This window comes from Apus apus, chromosome 14 (assembly GCF_020740795.1).
Source record: "Apus apus isolate bApuApu2 chromosome 14, bApuApu2.pri.cur, whole genome shotgun sequence".
NCBI lineage: Eukaryota > Metazoa > Chordata > Aves > Apodiformes > Apodidae > Apus > Apus apus.
In genome coordinates this window covers 11,909,226-11,925,578 of record NC_067295.1, presented here as the reverse complement: position 1 = coordinate 11,925,578, position 16,353 = coordinate 11,909,226, and the positions used below count along the sequence as shown (strand labels likewise).

The 16,353-nt window shown below is 45.1% G+C and overlaps 1 protein-coding gene across 1 annotated transcript in view; it reads right to left on the bottom strand.

Annotated features, from left to right (window-relative positions):
* USP7 (ubiquitin specific peptidase 7) overlaps positions 1-15,038 on the bottom strand; it is a 67,766-nt gene extending 52,728 nt beyond the window's left edge. Inside the window, exon 1 of the mRNA XM_051632050.1 lies at positions 14,391-15,038. Coding sequence (XP_051488010.1) covers positions 14,391-14,472 — 82 coding nt within the window. The 5' untranslated portion in view covers positions 14,473-15,038. The remainder of the gene's footprint in view (positions 1-14,390) is intronic.
* Positions 15,039-16,353: the final 1,315 nt, after the last annotated feature.

Here is a 16,353-nt window from a genome sequence, read left to right as displayed (position 1 = left end):
GGTTTCTCATATAAAAATCACTATTTTTAAAATACACTGAACTGACAGAAATAATGCAGATGGCTCTAATTCAAATGTCACTACAGTCAGGTCTGTACTCAAACCTGAAGCCAGCTTCAGATGTTACTGGTCACATTCAGAGCAAGACCAGGATTTAAGAATTACTAAAGACAGAAATAATTTAACTGCAACTGTTATCCATGCAGGAACACCCTTCCCCTTCTGAAAGGGGAAACATTATTTCAGAAAAAAAAAAAAAAAAAAGGGAAGAAACATGCCATGCCTTTGCAATTAAGAATAAGAAGAGACATTAAAGGCAAGAAATACAAAGACAAAATAGACTGGGACTGAAAGGGGAATGGTTATTTTGCTGGAGGTTATCAGGGAGAAGAAGCTGCACTCTAGGACAGAGCACTCAGACCTGAAAAGAACCAAACCAGCCCTTTGATACAACACTCAGTTATTTCACCTACAAAAAAGCTAGATGCCTATAAATAAGTGGCAATGTGTTGTGTTGATCAGGGTGGTAACACAACAGTAGCACACTTTTAACAGCTAAGCTACACAAGAGGAAATTTATCTGTGCATATGTAACAGGAGAGTCTTTACCTGTTCAAGCTTGTTCACAAATCCCATCAAACATGATACCTTGTTGAAATTTTTACCTAGCAGATATACTTTTTCTCCCCATTACATTACTTGACCATAAAAACATTAAAAAAAACCAACCAAACACCATACAAATATGCTCTGATTTGCTCTAGTTCATACAAATGCAGGTATTTTAACATTCCTGTGGAACTTTTACCCTTGATGCATTTTCAGCACACTCTTGAAGATCAAACAAACCCCACAAGACCAAAAGAGAGACAGAGACAAGGAACAGAGTGAGTATATGTTTGTTTCACTTTGGCTTGGACAGTCTGGGTAAACAACAGATTCCACTAAACATCCAGATGATAATCTGTGGGATGCTGGGGATCTCTGGAATTTTATTAGAGAACTTCTATCAAGCTGTAGGGTCTCCCCATATTCTCTTTCACCAGGGAAGACCCTGGATTTAACCCCTGTGCAGCTGTATAGCAGCACAGAGGCAATCCATTACAAGGACCACACTGCAAGCACAGGAAAAATATCACACCCACTACTACTGGGCTGCACAATCCAAACCACACACACACACGCGTGTTCCTTCATTGTACAAACCACTGCAAATCCCAACCTCTCCTCTTTGAAAATCAAAATATTTGCTTCAAAGTACTGACACAGAATAAGTGATCCCAGAACAAAGAGAAATACCTTTCAGTATATCTTACAGGCACCTTGTTTTAGCTTTTACTATTGCTTCTGCTCTCATACCTGTTCTAGCAGATGCAGTGTTCACAGCCAAATTTGTTTTTGAAGTTGGGGTAGGGGGAAGTATTTTCATTATTTGCTGCAAATGCTATTAGCAAACAACAACTCCATGAATTTCCCAAGCAAATAGAAAAGCTATAAATGTAAGAATTTCTATGCCAGGCACGGTGCTTCTGAACTCACCCTGCTGGGCTGCACAGGGAACACCCTCCTCAATGTTGAGCTCCAGCTACTGGGGAAAGGAAAAGGTTACTCCAGATCCATCAGTAAATGCCCCACCAATCACTTGCACACAGGCAAACAAAAACTCCACAGTGTCCAGAGCTCTCCAGCAGAACTATGGCATCCCTCTGCAGTTGAGGGTAAGAACCTGCTGAAGTGACAAACTCCTTTACATGACAGTATTACCTGTGCTGAATTAATTGCACACTGTGATTACTGTTCATGACTGTTTTATATTTTAGTTTCCCGTTTAATTTTCTAAATGTACAAATATGCAATATTTTTAGAGGAATGTCATTTTGAGCATAAAAAGCCTGCTGGACATGCACAGTTTCTGTGTGATTTTTAAAATCAATTTTAACAAGTATGCAAATAGGCAAAAGGTTGGATCAAACAAGACACAGCTTTCTTGAACCTTTCTGCTCTACAAATGAGGAACCAAACCAGAAACAACACCATTAATATTATTTACACAATATAGTATTATTTTACTATTATTGATACTATTATCTGGAATCAAAGAAATTACCCCCACACTTTAACTCAGACACTAGTGTACTTGGTTTGGCCAGATCTCAGTCCAAGATCCATCCAGCAGCAATCCAAGAGCCAGTAATAGTTTCTCAACACCCAACAATGACCATCTCTGCTTATGCAGGTTCATCACCCTTTTGATGATTTATCTTAAGGTGGAAACAGGGTAGGAAAAAAATATGAGACAAAAAGCATGAATTCTAGGTCATCAAGGATTTTCAAGGCCTGACTGCATTTTTGTTTGGCTTAGACACACAGAGAGGATCGTGGCATGTGCTTTTTACACTTTTTGCATGTTTTGATGCAGCTCCAACCTAATTCTAATCCTCATGTTTGGTTACTGTTGCTTCAAAAATACATCTAAAAGAACTGGCAGAGGGTTGGGGAAAAGAGAAGGTATTTCTCACTGCTACAAGTGGCCTAGCTGCAGCAGTTTGTACTTTCTCTTAACTCTCACAACACAGCAAGTGGTTAAACAATCTGGGTAGGCCATAAACCAAATTATTCAGGTTTGTCCAGGTACTAAACTACCATTAAAATAGCTTTTGCTGCTGGTGAATAGGTCAGGGACAGTCCAAACTCCTCTGCAGATCCAGGAGGCAGCTACATACATTCAACCATGACCCATGACTTGCAGTTTCATATCTCAGTGGGTGAATTTAAACAGGACAGAAATACAGGAGGGTGAAGAAAGCATTCTAGCTCCCACAATATTCATGCCCACCTCAATATGATCAAGAATACAGCTGTATCTTGATTATAAGCTTCTGAAATTAACATCCATAGAGCACTGTAAATTCTATATTACCCATCTGAGCATTGCCACAACTCCTTGCCTGGCAGGCAGTTAACATACCATCTTCACAGGGAAAAGGAGCAGAGAGCCCTACAACCTCTCCAAACTGCATCTAGAGAAGGCTGCAACCAAGAACAAGGTACTCTGCTCAAAAAATAACTGTAGGCTATTCTCAGCTCCCACTTCTCCAGATGCTCCTCTGAACTGGACCAGAAGGGTCGGCCAAAATGACTGCTTTGGAAGTAGCAGCCTGTTTTCAAAGCTTGTTCTCCCCAAGGCACCCTTTCCTCTGTCTTTGATGCACCCTGACCTAGGAAACACAGGGGCATAAAGGCAGCTTCTGCCATTGCCACAAGGTCCCCCTGCTGGAAGATTGCTCCCAAGGAAAGGGTGCTGCCAGTCACAGGATGGTAGCCAAGCACACCATGTGGCTACAGGGATCTGGTGCATTCCCCAGGAGAAACAAATTACCAAATTAACCAACTGTCCCCATATTTCTGAGCATGATGTAGAAATCAACAGTGCAACACTATCACCAAGAAGGGGTTTACAACACCAAGAAGTTAACTAGCTTTTCATAGTACGCAACAGTCTATATTTAGGGTAGAAAAGTCCCATCAATGACTCAACAAACCCACTTTAAAAATGTCTTACTTCAGAAAACACAAACATCTCTGTCTTTACAAAGCTGTATCCTGGCAAAATTGCAAATACTTTTACTGTACTCTTATCCTTTGATTTAATAAGGCATGCATCTGAGGTGGTTAGCATGCATTTCAAGGTATATTAAAAATGAGAGATCAAAAAATTAACATTACCCAGTTAACCTCTGGTAGTATTTTGCTCCAGCTACACTAACTAGACCCTGTCTAGCATTAAGCCAGTTAGCACTAAGCCAGTTTTACATTCTTAAGCCTAACCTGTGAACACGGTGCTAACAGCAGTAAATATAATAAATGGCCCAAATTTCTCATATCTTCTGTACACTTCATAGACAACAAAACAGGTTAACTCTGAAATTTCTTTTAATAGACTTGCTAAAAACTTGTATGAGCCAACCACATTCCAGAAACCAGTGTCTTCTGTTTAAATTAGGACCATTACACTGGCCAGAGAGCTTGGCTGATAGAACAGCTACAGCAAGCACCAACTCCAGGTCTGAATGCAATCTGGAAAGTTTTAGCACTGTGCTGAAAATATCAGTAGAAAATCTAGTTTGGACAAGAGGTTAAAACCCCCACGAATACATTTGGATTATGATTTGAGGTAACTCTTGAGATTTTAACAGGTACTTAGGCCAGAAAACAGTAACCCACTTAGCACAGGTAGGAAAGCTGAAGATTCTTCAGCTGTATCTTCCAGTTGGAAAACGCAAGAGGCTATTTTTAGCTACAAGGAATACCTTGTGCTAAAGAAAAAAAAATAAAAGTAGTTACAGAAGTTAAGACATTGAGAAGCTGACCTGCAACAGGAACAATTTTATCCCCCTGAGTGGTTTACATCTGAACAAGATTCCATTTTTACAACAGTAAAACCATGTGTCTGCACTAAGAGCTCTGCAAGTTCGGATGTGATCCTCACCCTTGGAACTTTGCTGCAGCCCTGTCTCCTAATGCACTTACTGGGGGAGATGGGCCCAGGTGTCCAGTAAAGGGTCTTGGAAAAGTTACACAAAGAAAAAAGATACATAAGTTATTAATGGCTTAACAGTTTTCTCTTCCTCCTGTCTCCTCAGTCATGCTGACCCACTTGTTTGTGGGGCCAAACAATCAAGCAGATCAGTGAACTGAGCTAGGTTAAAAATAAACCAAAAAAAAGGAAGTTATTTTCAATTCAGGTCTTTTCATTCATCATGTTTACCATGTGCTCCCACACACTTCTGTCAGTGCAACTGAGGAGGTAAAAGGGCGGTGCACAGGTCAAAAAAAAAAATCTGCTCTAGAACATAGCTTTTCTCTGTAGTGATGTTAGACTGAACTGCACACACTGCTGTCCTGGCTCCCAGCAGCATATAAAAGTCATCTGACATAATCAAGTCTGGTGTCCAGACCAAAATCCAGGAACTTCCCTGCAGCTTGTGCTCAAGTTTGGGTTAGACCCCTCTTTCTTGCACAGCAAGACTGCTGCACAGCATAGTCACTGGACACCAAAACAGTTAAGAGACCCTCCTGGGATGTGGGAGATGTTGGATGCCTCTGACTCCAGAGAGATCTAGAACACACACCTGCTAACTGCGACTGGGCTCTGCTGCAACGCTTTAAACAAAAACTAGGTAACAACAATATTCTTGAATAAAATGGGCCTGGACAATGTACTCAAGTGTTGAATTCAGTGCTACCAGTATAAATTTACTAGCAAAAGCATGTGTTTACATACTTGGACAAGTAAGGCATTAGGAAAGCTCCTGTGGCTCATGTTGAGACCCTTGGCTATGCTTTACTTCAAGCAACCAAGTCCTTCTCTTGGATTTGACCTCAGTTTTGTTCCTCAAAGGTGCAAAGTATCCAAAGTATTTAAATTTTTATTAATCTACATTATTAGTTTGCAAAATGAATGTATACAAATGCTTCTGATGCAAGCATAACTTGCAATAATATGAACAGGTTTTCATTCAGTTTTGAGGAAAATGTACCATATCACAGAATCATAGAATGGTTTGGGTTGGAAGGGACCTTAAAAACACCTAGTTCCAAAGCCCCTGCATGAGCAGGGACACCTCACACTAGACCAGGTTGCTCCAAGCCCCACCCAGTCTGGCCTTGAGCACCTCCAGGGATGGGGCATTCACACCTCCCTGGGCAACCTGTTCCAGTGTCTCACCAGCCTCACACTGAAGATTTTCCTCCTAATGTCCAACCTAAATCTACTCTCTTCCAGCTTAAAACCACTATCCCTCATCCTATCACTGCCCACCCTGGTATAAAACCCCTGAAAGTCTGAAGACAGGTGCTGCAGTTCTACACGCATTTCTTCAGAGGCAATGCCACAACACCCACTCCCACCTCTACACCCTGCTCTTCATGAGAGCCAGCTCAGCGCTCTGTTCAGCTGCAGGGACCATGAAACCCACGGGCTGCACTACCTACCTGCAGTAGAGCAGAGAGGACAGAACAAGTCATGGCTGAACAGGGATGCTTATGAACTGGCAACTTACAGTGAAACAACATCCATTTTTGTGCAACTTCCTAAATATTTTGCCCCTTAAACCGTGCTATTACCAAGACCAAGAGAGGGTTTCCCCAGCAAGCTCCTCTGGTAAGCAAAGGGGCTGCACAGCTGTTCCTCCTTCAGAGGGAAACCCCAAGAACCCTTTCATAAGAGACTCTACCCTCCCACACCAACCCTCTCCTACTCTGGGTGATACACTTCAGGGCACAGGTTATAAGCCTAAGCATGAACCCAATGAACAAAAAAAGATTAAAAAAACAGGACAAGTCTGCTGAGAACAAGAAAAAAAATCTTTTAAGTCCACATGAGCTGAAGCAATACACTTAAACAAAAACCCAATTATTATCAATACTGTGGTTAAACTTTAGAATAAACTACTTAAAAAAAATTAGTAGGTTTCAATTTCTGGCAGATTTTTTTAAATTTTATTTGGGCTTATTTTTAATTCCTCAACTGTGAAAACACTCCAAGAAGGGGGGAGGGGGGAAGAAAAGAAAAAAAAATATCCAGAAGTTATGCTTATGGCTACTACCTTTGTGGCATGATGGAAATATTGCAAAGCACTTTACTAGTTTTTAAGGGGACCTTCTTTTGGTGCAGGGTTAAGTCCAGTATCTAAAACACTCAGACTGAAACAGAGGAGATAAAAACCACACAGGAAGAATGAGAGGAGGGAAAGGAAAGCAGAAGAAAATTGTGAAACACCACTACTGTAATTCTTACCAACAAGGAGGTCTTGCATGTGGCTTGTGACCCACTGTTTGATTAATATAATTTACAGACACATTTGAGTTATCTCTGTGTTGAGACTTCTAATTGTACCTACTGTTCCCAGAAACTAGGTTCAGCCCTCATTATTAGCCAACTAAAACTTAACCAGGTGAAAAATTCTTCAGAAGAGGTCAGTTCCCTGCTACTTCCAATGAAGAAGGAAACGTAACTACCCTTAGTTTGATTTAATGAACAATACAAGCAGGTTCACACAGCCTCTGTTTAAGCAGATTTCCTTTTTAAAAAGCACATCTCACATTGTCTTAGGAGCCTGTAAAGTCATGCAACAGCACCCGAGTGTCTGGTCAGTTCTAACATCTAACAGAAGCAAACCAACCATTTATCTAAATGGAACAGTTAAGACATGCTGTGAAGGCAAACTTGTGTCTAAAAACTATTACCTGATTATGGTTACCAGCAATATTCTGGTGGTATGTAACTCAGACATATTTCACAACTGCTGAATAGCAACAGCCAAGAGTTGGCTGCATCAGGAGAGCTGCCTGGCTTTATGAGCATGAAGGGGAACAATCCAATTTCTTCCCCACCTCCAAGTGTTTTCTTTTCTTGGAAAAAATCATAGATGATGCAGAAACCACCATGGCCCAGCACTAGGATTGCAGACTCCACCTTGACTGTCTAAGAGAGTTGCTGCTGGGCCCCGAGGGATCGTGGGCATGGCCAGGCACAGGAGAGATGTTCAGGAGTGCAGACAGACCACTGCATGGCCCAGACTAATCCACAATCCTGGACTGTCATAGCTCAGAAGCAAGATTTACAGCACAAATTTCTTATCTAGTCACAGAATAACATGTTGATCTTACACTGAGAAGTCAGTTTCTTTTATAAATACATAATATCCCTTCTTTTTACATGTATCAACTCATTTACTAATACATTTACTAGAGATTTAAAGTCTGTACATTTTTAATTAATTAATTAGACATTTTACAAAACAAATTTACATTACTGATTCCTGATCTATTTAACAGTAAGAATATTAACCTATTAAGATGGATTTGGAATTTAAAATCTTTGCTAAGTTTTAACAGGTACTTGCACTTTCATACTTTTATCAAAACCTCCACCAAAGTTCTGCTGAACACTATCAGCAATGTTAGGAAATAACTCTCTAAAACATATGGGAAGGAAAATATCTGTTGTTGAAACACATGACCAGTCTGTTTTTTAAACACAGCTCAACAAATTCATCCAATTGTTGCAATTGTCTTACAGCTCTAAATGTGATGTTATACTAAGTTTCTCTAAAGTCTTTACAAAAACATACGCGCATGGCTGGAGATGCCCTATTTTTTAAGAACAACCTTACAGTTGCATCTTGTGAAATAACCAGGTGATCAGTCTTAGAGCTACAGTGAACACCAATGATACTCCTACACATCCTTTCCTATTTACCTCAGGAAAAGGGAAATTATGAAAACTGACCTTAAGAATTTTCACATATTTCTGCATTTAAAGGAAGTTCTACTGGAGTGCATTTGACCCTTTAACATACAAAATATAAAGCTCCAAATTCTGTTTCCCAGCACTTTTATGATGTTTCATATCAAAGAGGTGTGAGGGGACCATTCTTCACTTTGCTGGCAAGTCATTCAAACTCCATTCAATGTTTCTAAAAGAGTTTGTTTTACTACAATCAGTAAGCCAAGCTGAAACAAAATTGTTCAGCAGAAATACTAAAATGTGTTAAGTCTAAGCCTGCAACAATATGCACAGATACATAATGCTACAGCCGTTGCACTGAGGAGGTGCGCTTCTACTCCTTTTGCTAGTGTATCAAATTAAAAGACTAAAACCAGCAAAACATATTAAGTGACCAATAAAAAAGGTCTCAGAAAACAACATGGCATATATAACAACTTGATAAATTAGACAGCCAGCCTCCAGCCCTCATTCTACCTGCTAAGATACTTTATAACTATTAATCCGGTTGCTGGTAATGTCAAACTAGCACAGATTATTTTATATATATTAATATACATGTGGGAGAAAGCACACTTGCTATGGATAACTAACACTTTGTATTGCAAGCCACTGAATACTTCACTCCTTCACAGTTGACATTTTACAGCCACAAGATACAAAGTTAAAGCAACGGATACAAAACATATCAAAGCACAAACGAAAGCAAACAATGCCCTATTTTAAATGTATTATTTAAGAAAAATTGGATGCTTCTCAAGTTTTAAACCAGTTCATTTTCACCCTTACCCCAAATGTTGAATGATGTCATGCAAGATGTACTGGCTAAACTGGTTTAACTGCTATAGGCTGGATGCACTGTTTAGATTTTCTTGTGATAAATTATTCTGCAGCAAAGAAACTGATTCAGTTAGTCTCAACCAGCAATCTCCATCTGCTTTTTTAAAGTCTGGGCTTATGTTACTTTTACACACACAACTTACTACTTTACTTAGTATAGGTATCCAGTATTGACAGGCAGCAGATTTCACCGCTCTTCTGTGTTCAGTCATATGCATATAACAACTGGAGTGGAGTAAAGAAGCCTGAGACATATATATTTCATCCTGAATAGCATGCTAACTACAATTCCCTCTGAATTTTATGCACATTTTTCCATTATTAACTGTTTCTACTTCTCCTTCACAAAAAGTTTACTATATTCGATGACCCATTGAACACTCGGCTCATGAAGAATGCACAGAAGAAACTAGACACAGGCAGCACTCTTCAGAAGTCACCACTGCCACTTCCTCCATTGGCATGAAGCAGCTGTCTGAGAATGATGCAAGGCACATGTTTTCCCAAGGCCAAGCATGCCATTTCCACAAGTACTAAACATTATCATTATTGGGAATAAGAGGCCAGGTCTGGTTCTTTGCTCTAGGTATAACCTCAGAAACAACTTACTTTGCCTGCTGCATCAGTGCTTTTATCCTCCCTCAACTGAGCATCATCTATTCCATGGAAAAGTCTCAAAGATGGAAAGGGAAAGGGGTAGGAAGAATGATCAACAAGCAGATACCCGTGGTTTTAAGATGAATTTAGCCCACATGTTCTCCTCTCAAACCTACAGCCTCACTTTAGCACCACTTGGCTAGAAGCAATAGAGAAGACAGCAAAGGAGTTCAGGGCAAAAGAGGGATACAAGCTTTGAGGAGAAAGGCATGGAAGCAGACAAAAAAAGAAATGATGTATGTATGGAAATTATATTAAACTGGAAGGAATTGAGAATACTAATGAAAACAAAATACAAGAGGAAAGTAGCTATTCAGAAGACAGACTAAAAAATGTTACATCCTTGAGACCAGTATTACACAGTGGGTCAGATAACTAGTAAAATATGTCAGTAGTGAGCAAAACAGGAATGAAAAGCAAGCAACACAGACTTTTTAATTGCATGGAAGCTGCAGGAAAGAGCAATTTAAAACTTTTTACAAACATACGAACAGACATTAATTTTCTTCTTCTTCTCTGTAAATATCTTGCATCATTTTACCTGGAATTTAAATCTCAACTTTCAATTGCCCTACCTAGGGAAAAACATGAGAAATGGCATTGCCTGGGAGGCTGCAGAGCTGACATGAGGAGCAGACAAGAACTGTGTTTGCTGACTGTGACACTGTCTTGATAAGCTTGTGCTGGCTACTTCAGAAAAGAAACTTCCATAATGTGAAACACACCTATGTGCACAACTATGGGCAGAGCCTGAACCTGCAAAAAAGCATATTCAAACTAAAAGCAAGGGAAACACTACAAGTACTAAGCTGCAAATGAGACTTTCCATGAAAGAACTTCATGAAATATGTAGCTGTAGATTTGTATTAAGTCAAGCTCTTTGAAGTTCAGTCACATTTGTGAAAAAAAGTTACAGAGCGTATATAAAGTATCAGGACTTGGATTCAATTACACTTCGTAGAGCAACTCACTAGCAACTAAACACCCATAATTCTTTGTATGGCAAAGCAACCCACATACCCTACTGACACTACAGAAATACTACTATTTGTCTTTTCCACTACTCATTTAGCATACAAACAAACTCCTCAGGATTTCTACAGGATAATTTACTAATCACCACCCCAAATTGTTAATATATCTAAAATTCGGGCATCAACAGCTCATCTGTACGTTTCCACTCTGTTTCAGCCCAAAGGCAGCCACAGCAGCCAGAATCACACACTGAAATGCAGCAATGGATGGGAGGCACACACAAAATCCATGGCTAGTGACAGAATCTGGTCAGGTAACTGCCAGCATCAGTGCCACCTCAAGAAGCCTTTCTTGTTCCCTCCATTGTTCCAGTGCCAAACCTTCACCACAGCCACACAACACTAAAGGGGGTTGCAGGGTGAACCAAATAAAAAACCTAAATTGCCTTTTAAAACCCTACTTTTTGTTTTTAATTTTGATCACCCTTTGGTCACAGGAAGGTGCACTAGCCCAGCACAGGATGTGCAAACAAGTGGCAGCAAATGCTGTTTGTCCAACTGTGCCCTCAGCTAGGGAAGCAGCTGCCTTCAGCACAGGAGACACGGCCACTTCTGACAGTTCTCATCAATTTAAAGTTTGTCTGTCCACGTATCACTACTGCCAAGTCTTGGTGAGGTTAAAGCTGATTACAAACAACATCCACAGGTAACAGAAGACTAAACACACAAGGAAGTGATTAGTAACACCAAAGCACTTCAGCTGAAGCATTGCAAGTAGGTGAGCCTGCATCACACTTGGTCCTGCTGAGCAGGTACCTGCCCTTTATCAAGGCTGTCACTGTTTCTTTCCTTCATGATGCAGAGATTAAGTAATTTTTGTTTCTAAAGGGAATGTCCTTCTCCCTCCTGAAGTCTGATAGCCCTTTCTAGTACTACTTTCATTTACACACAGTGTCCGTAAGGTCATCAAGGAAGAGTAAATTAGTCATAAGAAGGGAAGGGAAAAACACAGAGACATGAGAGCAGATACTCAAAATACCACATCTGATTTAATCCTAAAGAATTTAATTCCTCAATTCTATTACTGCTTCCGAAATGCTTATTTAATTCATGAAAAGTAGTTCATCTAGTATAATATATACAGAATAAGCAAACCTTCACATAATTCAAAATAAAGATGTGCAATTTTCCACTGCACATTCTTCACATACCTCCTAAATCTAACGTGATCACTCACTGAAGAATGGCATTCGACACTCTTCTGTGCATGTTAAAATTAAGCTAACTACATGTTATTAAATATTTTCCTCACTACTTGAAATCATCTCTCTTAAGAAAGCACGAACACCCATACATTAAGACGATGAACATTGCTTTACACACTATATAAACATCTGTCCATGAAATGAATTTTTATTAAAAGTTCCCAATAATCTGATCTCTGCAATCTTGTAAATTTAACAATTTCTCAAGAAAAATCAAGGAAGAATTGCAAAAAAAAAACAACCCAAAACAACTCCAAAGGCTAAGCTTGGTTTGGTTTTGCATAAGTGGACAGTTCTGTAAACTCACAAGTTAGCACGTTTGTACTATCACCTGAAATCACCTGTGGGCAGCCTAACAGATCTCAAACAGACTTCTGAGACAACATATTCCTGGCATCACTACACTGAAATACAGACACACTTTCCTCACCCCTCCAATGGAGGTGGTCACCAGTGTAAGATTTCCACTACCAGAAACAAGACTTTCACATGTATCTTGGACTCCCAGATCCCCACTGATAGTGGGGATGCTGTACAGAGAAGTTCTGGACAACACCCTTCAACTGCGTAAACGCGTTCAGCATTTCACAGTGTGCCAAGCATGGTAGAGCATCAAGCCCATAAAAGTGCTGGGATACAGTCAATATTCTGAAGGACTTGGAAAGGTTATTGAGAAAACGCAGATTGCTAAAGGCTATCAAACAATCTGCTAGAAAACAACCCACAAGATGTTAATATTTGTATGCACACAAACGAGTATGAGGTATATTTTATTACCTTTTGCTTTTGTCACACAGTGTATAAGCACTAGTCAGGAGATTTTTCTAAAGCAAACCCAAAACCAGTCGCTTTGCTAGTGAATAAGTTTTAACTATCATTTTATTAAATAAAGATGTATGATTAAGACAGCCAGGATTTATGTAATGACCTCCTAATCTGGAAATGTAAACTCACAGTCAATATGACAAACTTCCACTAAAACACCTTTGCTCCTCCTGATTTCCATGGCTATAATTTGGCAGAAAGGTACATTTTCTAAGTCGGTTGCCATGCTTCCAAGCAAAATAGGTGAGTTTTTGTGTCACTGTTGATTAAATCAGTCATAAGGGAACTGGCATCTTCACAGCCGGGCATTCTAAATGATATTTAGGTAGTTGGTGTTTTTGACCTCCAAGTCAGAATACTGTGGCTGCCCTTCATTAGGGAACAAATCCCACACTACATTTGCCCAAAAATAAGTTCACATCGTTGAATTCAAGTCGGAAGGTGCTGTTCGAAGGGGGAAGGGTGTGTAAAAATAACACAATGCAAAAAGAAGAAAAAAAGAAAACAAAACAAACAAACAAACAAAAACACCCCAACCCACACAACCTAAAGGCACCACTGGAGACTACACCGGACGGGAGCGGGGAAACAAGCCTGAAAATGTAGTGCCTCCTTTATGAAAGCAGCGCAACTGCATGACGGTGCAGGATCCGGGCCGGGGCTGTGCGGGCGCTACACATGGCCAGCGCTGCCCGCCGACCCCGCGCTAGGCCCGCCCGGCAGCGGTTGCTGTAAATAACCCTCAGAGGAGGGTTAATTAAAAATGGCGAGCAGCGTGGCTGCCTGCATACAATGAGCGCCCGGGCCGAGGCTCCGCGCTGCCCCGCACAGCCCCGGGCAGGGCTGCAGCGCATCGCCCAGCCCCGCCAGCGGCGGGCGCTGGCTGGGCCGGCCCGGACTAGGCCCCGTTGCCCACCACTCACCGCCCCCGGGACGGCCGCGACCCCTTCGCCCAACAGCACCAAACCCTGCCCCGGAATCACAACTACTTCCAGACGGACCCCTCCCCACCACCACCACCAGCCCAGGCCGGGCGGGCCGCCCCCCCGCTCACCTCCCGGCGGCAGGGCTGCCGGGCACAGCCAGGCCGAAGGTCCGCGCTCCCGGCCGCACGCCTGGCCCCGGGGGAGCGGGGCTCCTTTTGTAGCAGCGCTGCCCCCGCACCCTCCCCCCCGCCTCCCACCATGCAAATTCCTGCAGAGCCCCCCCCGGGCCACCTCCCCCGGCCCCGCACCGCTCCGCACCGCCGCAACTTTCCCCAGGTTCCTCCCCCCCCGCCCCGCTCCCGCCGAACACCTCCGGGAAGCGCTCCCCGCGGTCCCGGCTGCCCACGGCCGGGCACCGGCCGGCGAGCCACGGCCGGCCCTGCTTGCAGGGAAGGAGAGGGCCGGGCGTGTTTACCGCGGAGGGAGGACGGGACCACCCCGAGAGGGACGGGAGCGCGGGCAGCCCCGGGCACCGGCAGCAAGGCGAGAGGGTGAGGGGGGAAACTCTCCTCAGAGTTGAGGGCGCGGGGCCCTGCCCGGCCCCGGCGCTTACCTTCCATCTCCATGTCCTCGGGCTCGCTCAGTTGCTGCTCCCCGGGCTTCTGGTGCTGCTGCTGCTGCTGATGGTGGTTCATGTCGGGCTGGGGCTCGGGCTCGGCGGCGGCCTGGGCCTTTCCCGCTGGGGGCTGCAGGCCTGTGTCAGGAGGGGAAGGGGCAGAGGAGCGGCGGGGCCTGGGCAGCGGCCGGGACTGGGCACCCGCCTCGGGGGGCTGCGGCTGGGCTCCGGCGGGCAGGGAGCGGGCAGCCGGCGGAGGCAGCGAGACGCGCACGTATTTGCTCGCTATTCGCCCAATCTCGGCGGCGGCACCCGGTCGGGGGAAAGGGGTGGGGAGGAGGGACCGGCCGGGGGTGGCGGCTTCCCTGGGGGCCGGAGGGGAGGGGACCGGGAAGAGGGGAAGGGGGAGGGGGGGGGGGGGGGGGAAACGGGAGACCAGGAGTCAGGGCCCGGCGGCGGCGCCCAGCGCTTCCCCCTCCCCCGGCGAGGTGTCCCCGGCGCTGCGAAGTCGGGGAGGCGCCGCGGGGCCCCTCCTCTGCCCTCCCGCCCCCCCCAGCGCCCCGGCACAGCCGCTGGCCGACACCCGGCTCGCTGCTCCCGGCCCGCGGGCCGCCCCCGTTGCCTGTGGCCCGGCGCGCTGCTGCCGCTCCGCCGCCGCCAGCGCTCTCTGTCTCAAAATGGCGGCTGCGGTAAACGCCGTGAAATGTCACATCCGCATGAGGGGCAGCCCAGCCAGCCGGGGAGGGGGAGGCAGCGCCGCGGCCGCCCCGGGAACAGCAGCCGCCGCCGCCGCCGCTACAGGAGGCCGGAGGGGCGGGGCCGGAGGGGCCGGGCCCGGGCGCCGTTGCGGCCTCTGCGCAGGCCGCCGCCACCTGCGCGCAGCCCGGGGAGCGCTGCCGCCGCCAACGAGGCTTCCCGCGCGGCTGCCAGTGCCCGCCGGCCGGCGCGGGGGCTTCGGCTCCCCCGGACGGAGGCCCCAAGGCCGCGCCCTGCGGGACGCGGGGCCCTCCCGCGCCTCAGCGGGGAGCCCCGCACGGCTCCCCCCGCCGCTGCCGAGCGCCCTCCCGGGGCAGCGGGGCCTGCGCGGGGGCTGCGGCCGGGCCTGGGGGCTCAGGCCCCGCGGGGGCTGCGGCCGGGCCTGGGGGCTCGGCAGGGGCACCACGGGCTCGTTTCACGCCCGGTGCCCGGGCCTGCTGGGCACGGGGCTCACGGTGAGCTCGGGGCCCGGCAGCCCTTCCCAGCGCCCTGCAGCGCGGCCGGGACACGGCCGGGCTGGGGGGTTTCCCCCTGGCCTTGTGTCAGGTGGCCCCTGCTCCACAGGATCTGTGCAAAGAGGAAAGGAGGAAACCTGCGGTAAACGAGGCGTGTGCCTCACCTGGATGCCAATGTTTTTTCATGAAATTTGTATTGAGGAGAGCAGACAGCGCTGGTCTGACCGCAAGTGGATAAGTGAACTCAAAGTGTGTTTGTTTTTCTAGTTTCTAAAATGAGCAAATCAAAACCAATCGGGGGCAGAAGAGCAGCCTGCCTGGGCTCCAGCTGGCCCCTTCTCGCCAACGTGGGAGTCTGCAGGGGTGGGCAGGAGTGGAAAATAATTTTCAAGTCTGAGGCCCTGCCATAAGTAGTAAAACTCCAAGGCTAGAAAGAGGAAAAACAAGGGAAGTTGAGGATATTACTGAGAAAATCAGTTTTCAAAACCGGTAATTTGATAGTTTGCCTTCCAAAAAGTACGTTCTGACTCTCCCTGTTGTTCCTCTCAATTCTTAAAAACCGTTTAAAGAAAAATTATTTACAAACCCAGAATTGGATTGTTGCTATTGAACCAAGCAAAGACATTACAAATCTGCCAAACTTGGGTTTACAATATCTCAACAAAAGAGGAGGATTAGGACAGAGGTTTGGACAGAGATTGATGCACAGATCTTAATATCCTAAACTTTGAATTCCACGCTGCCAGTCT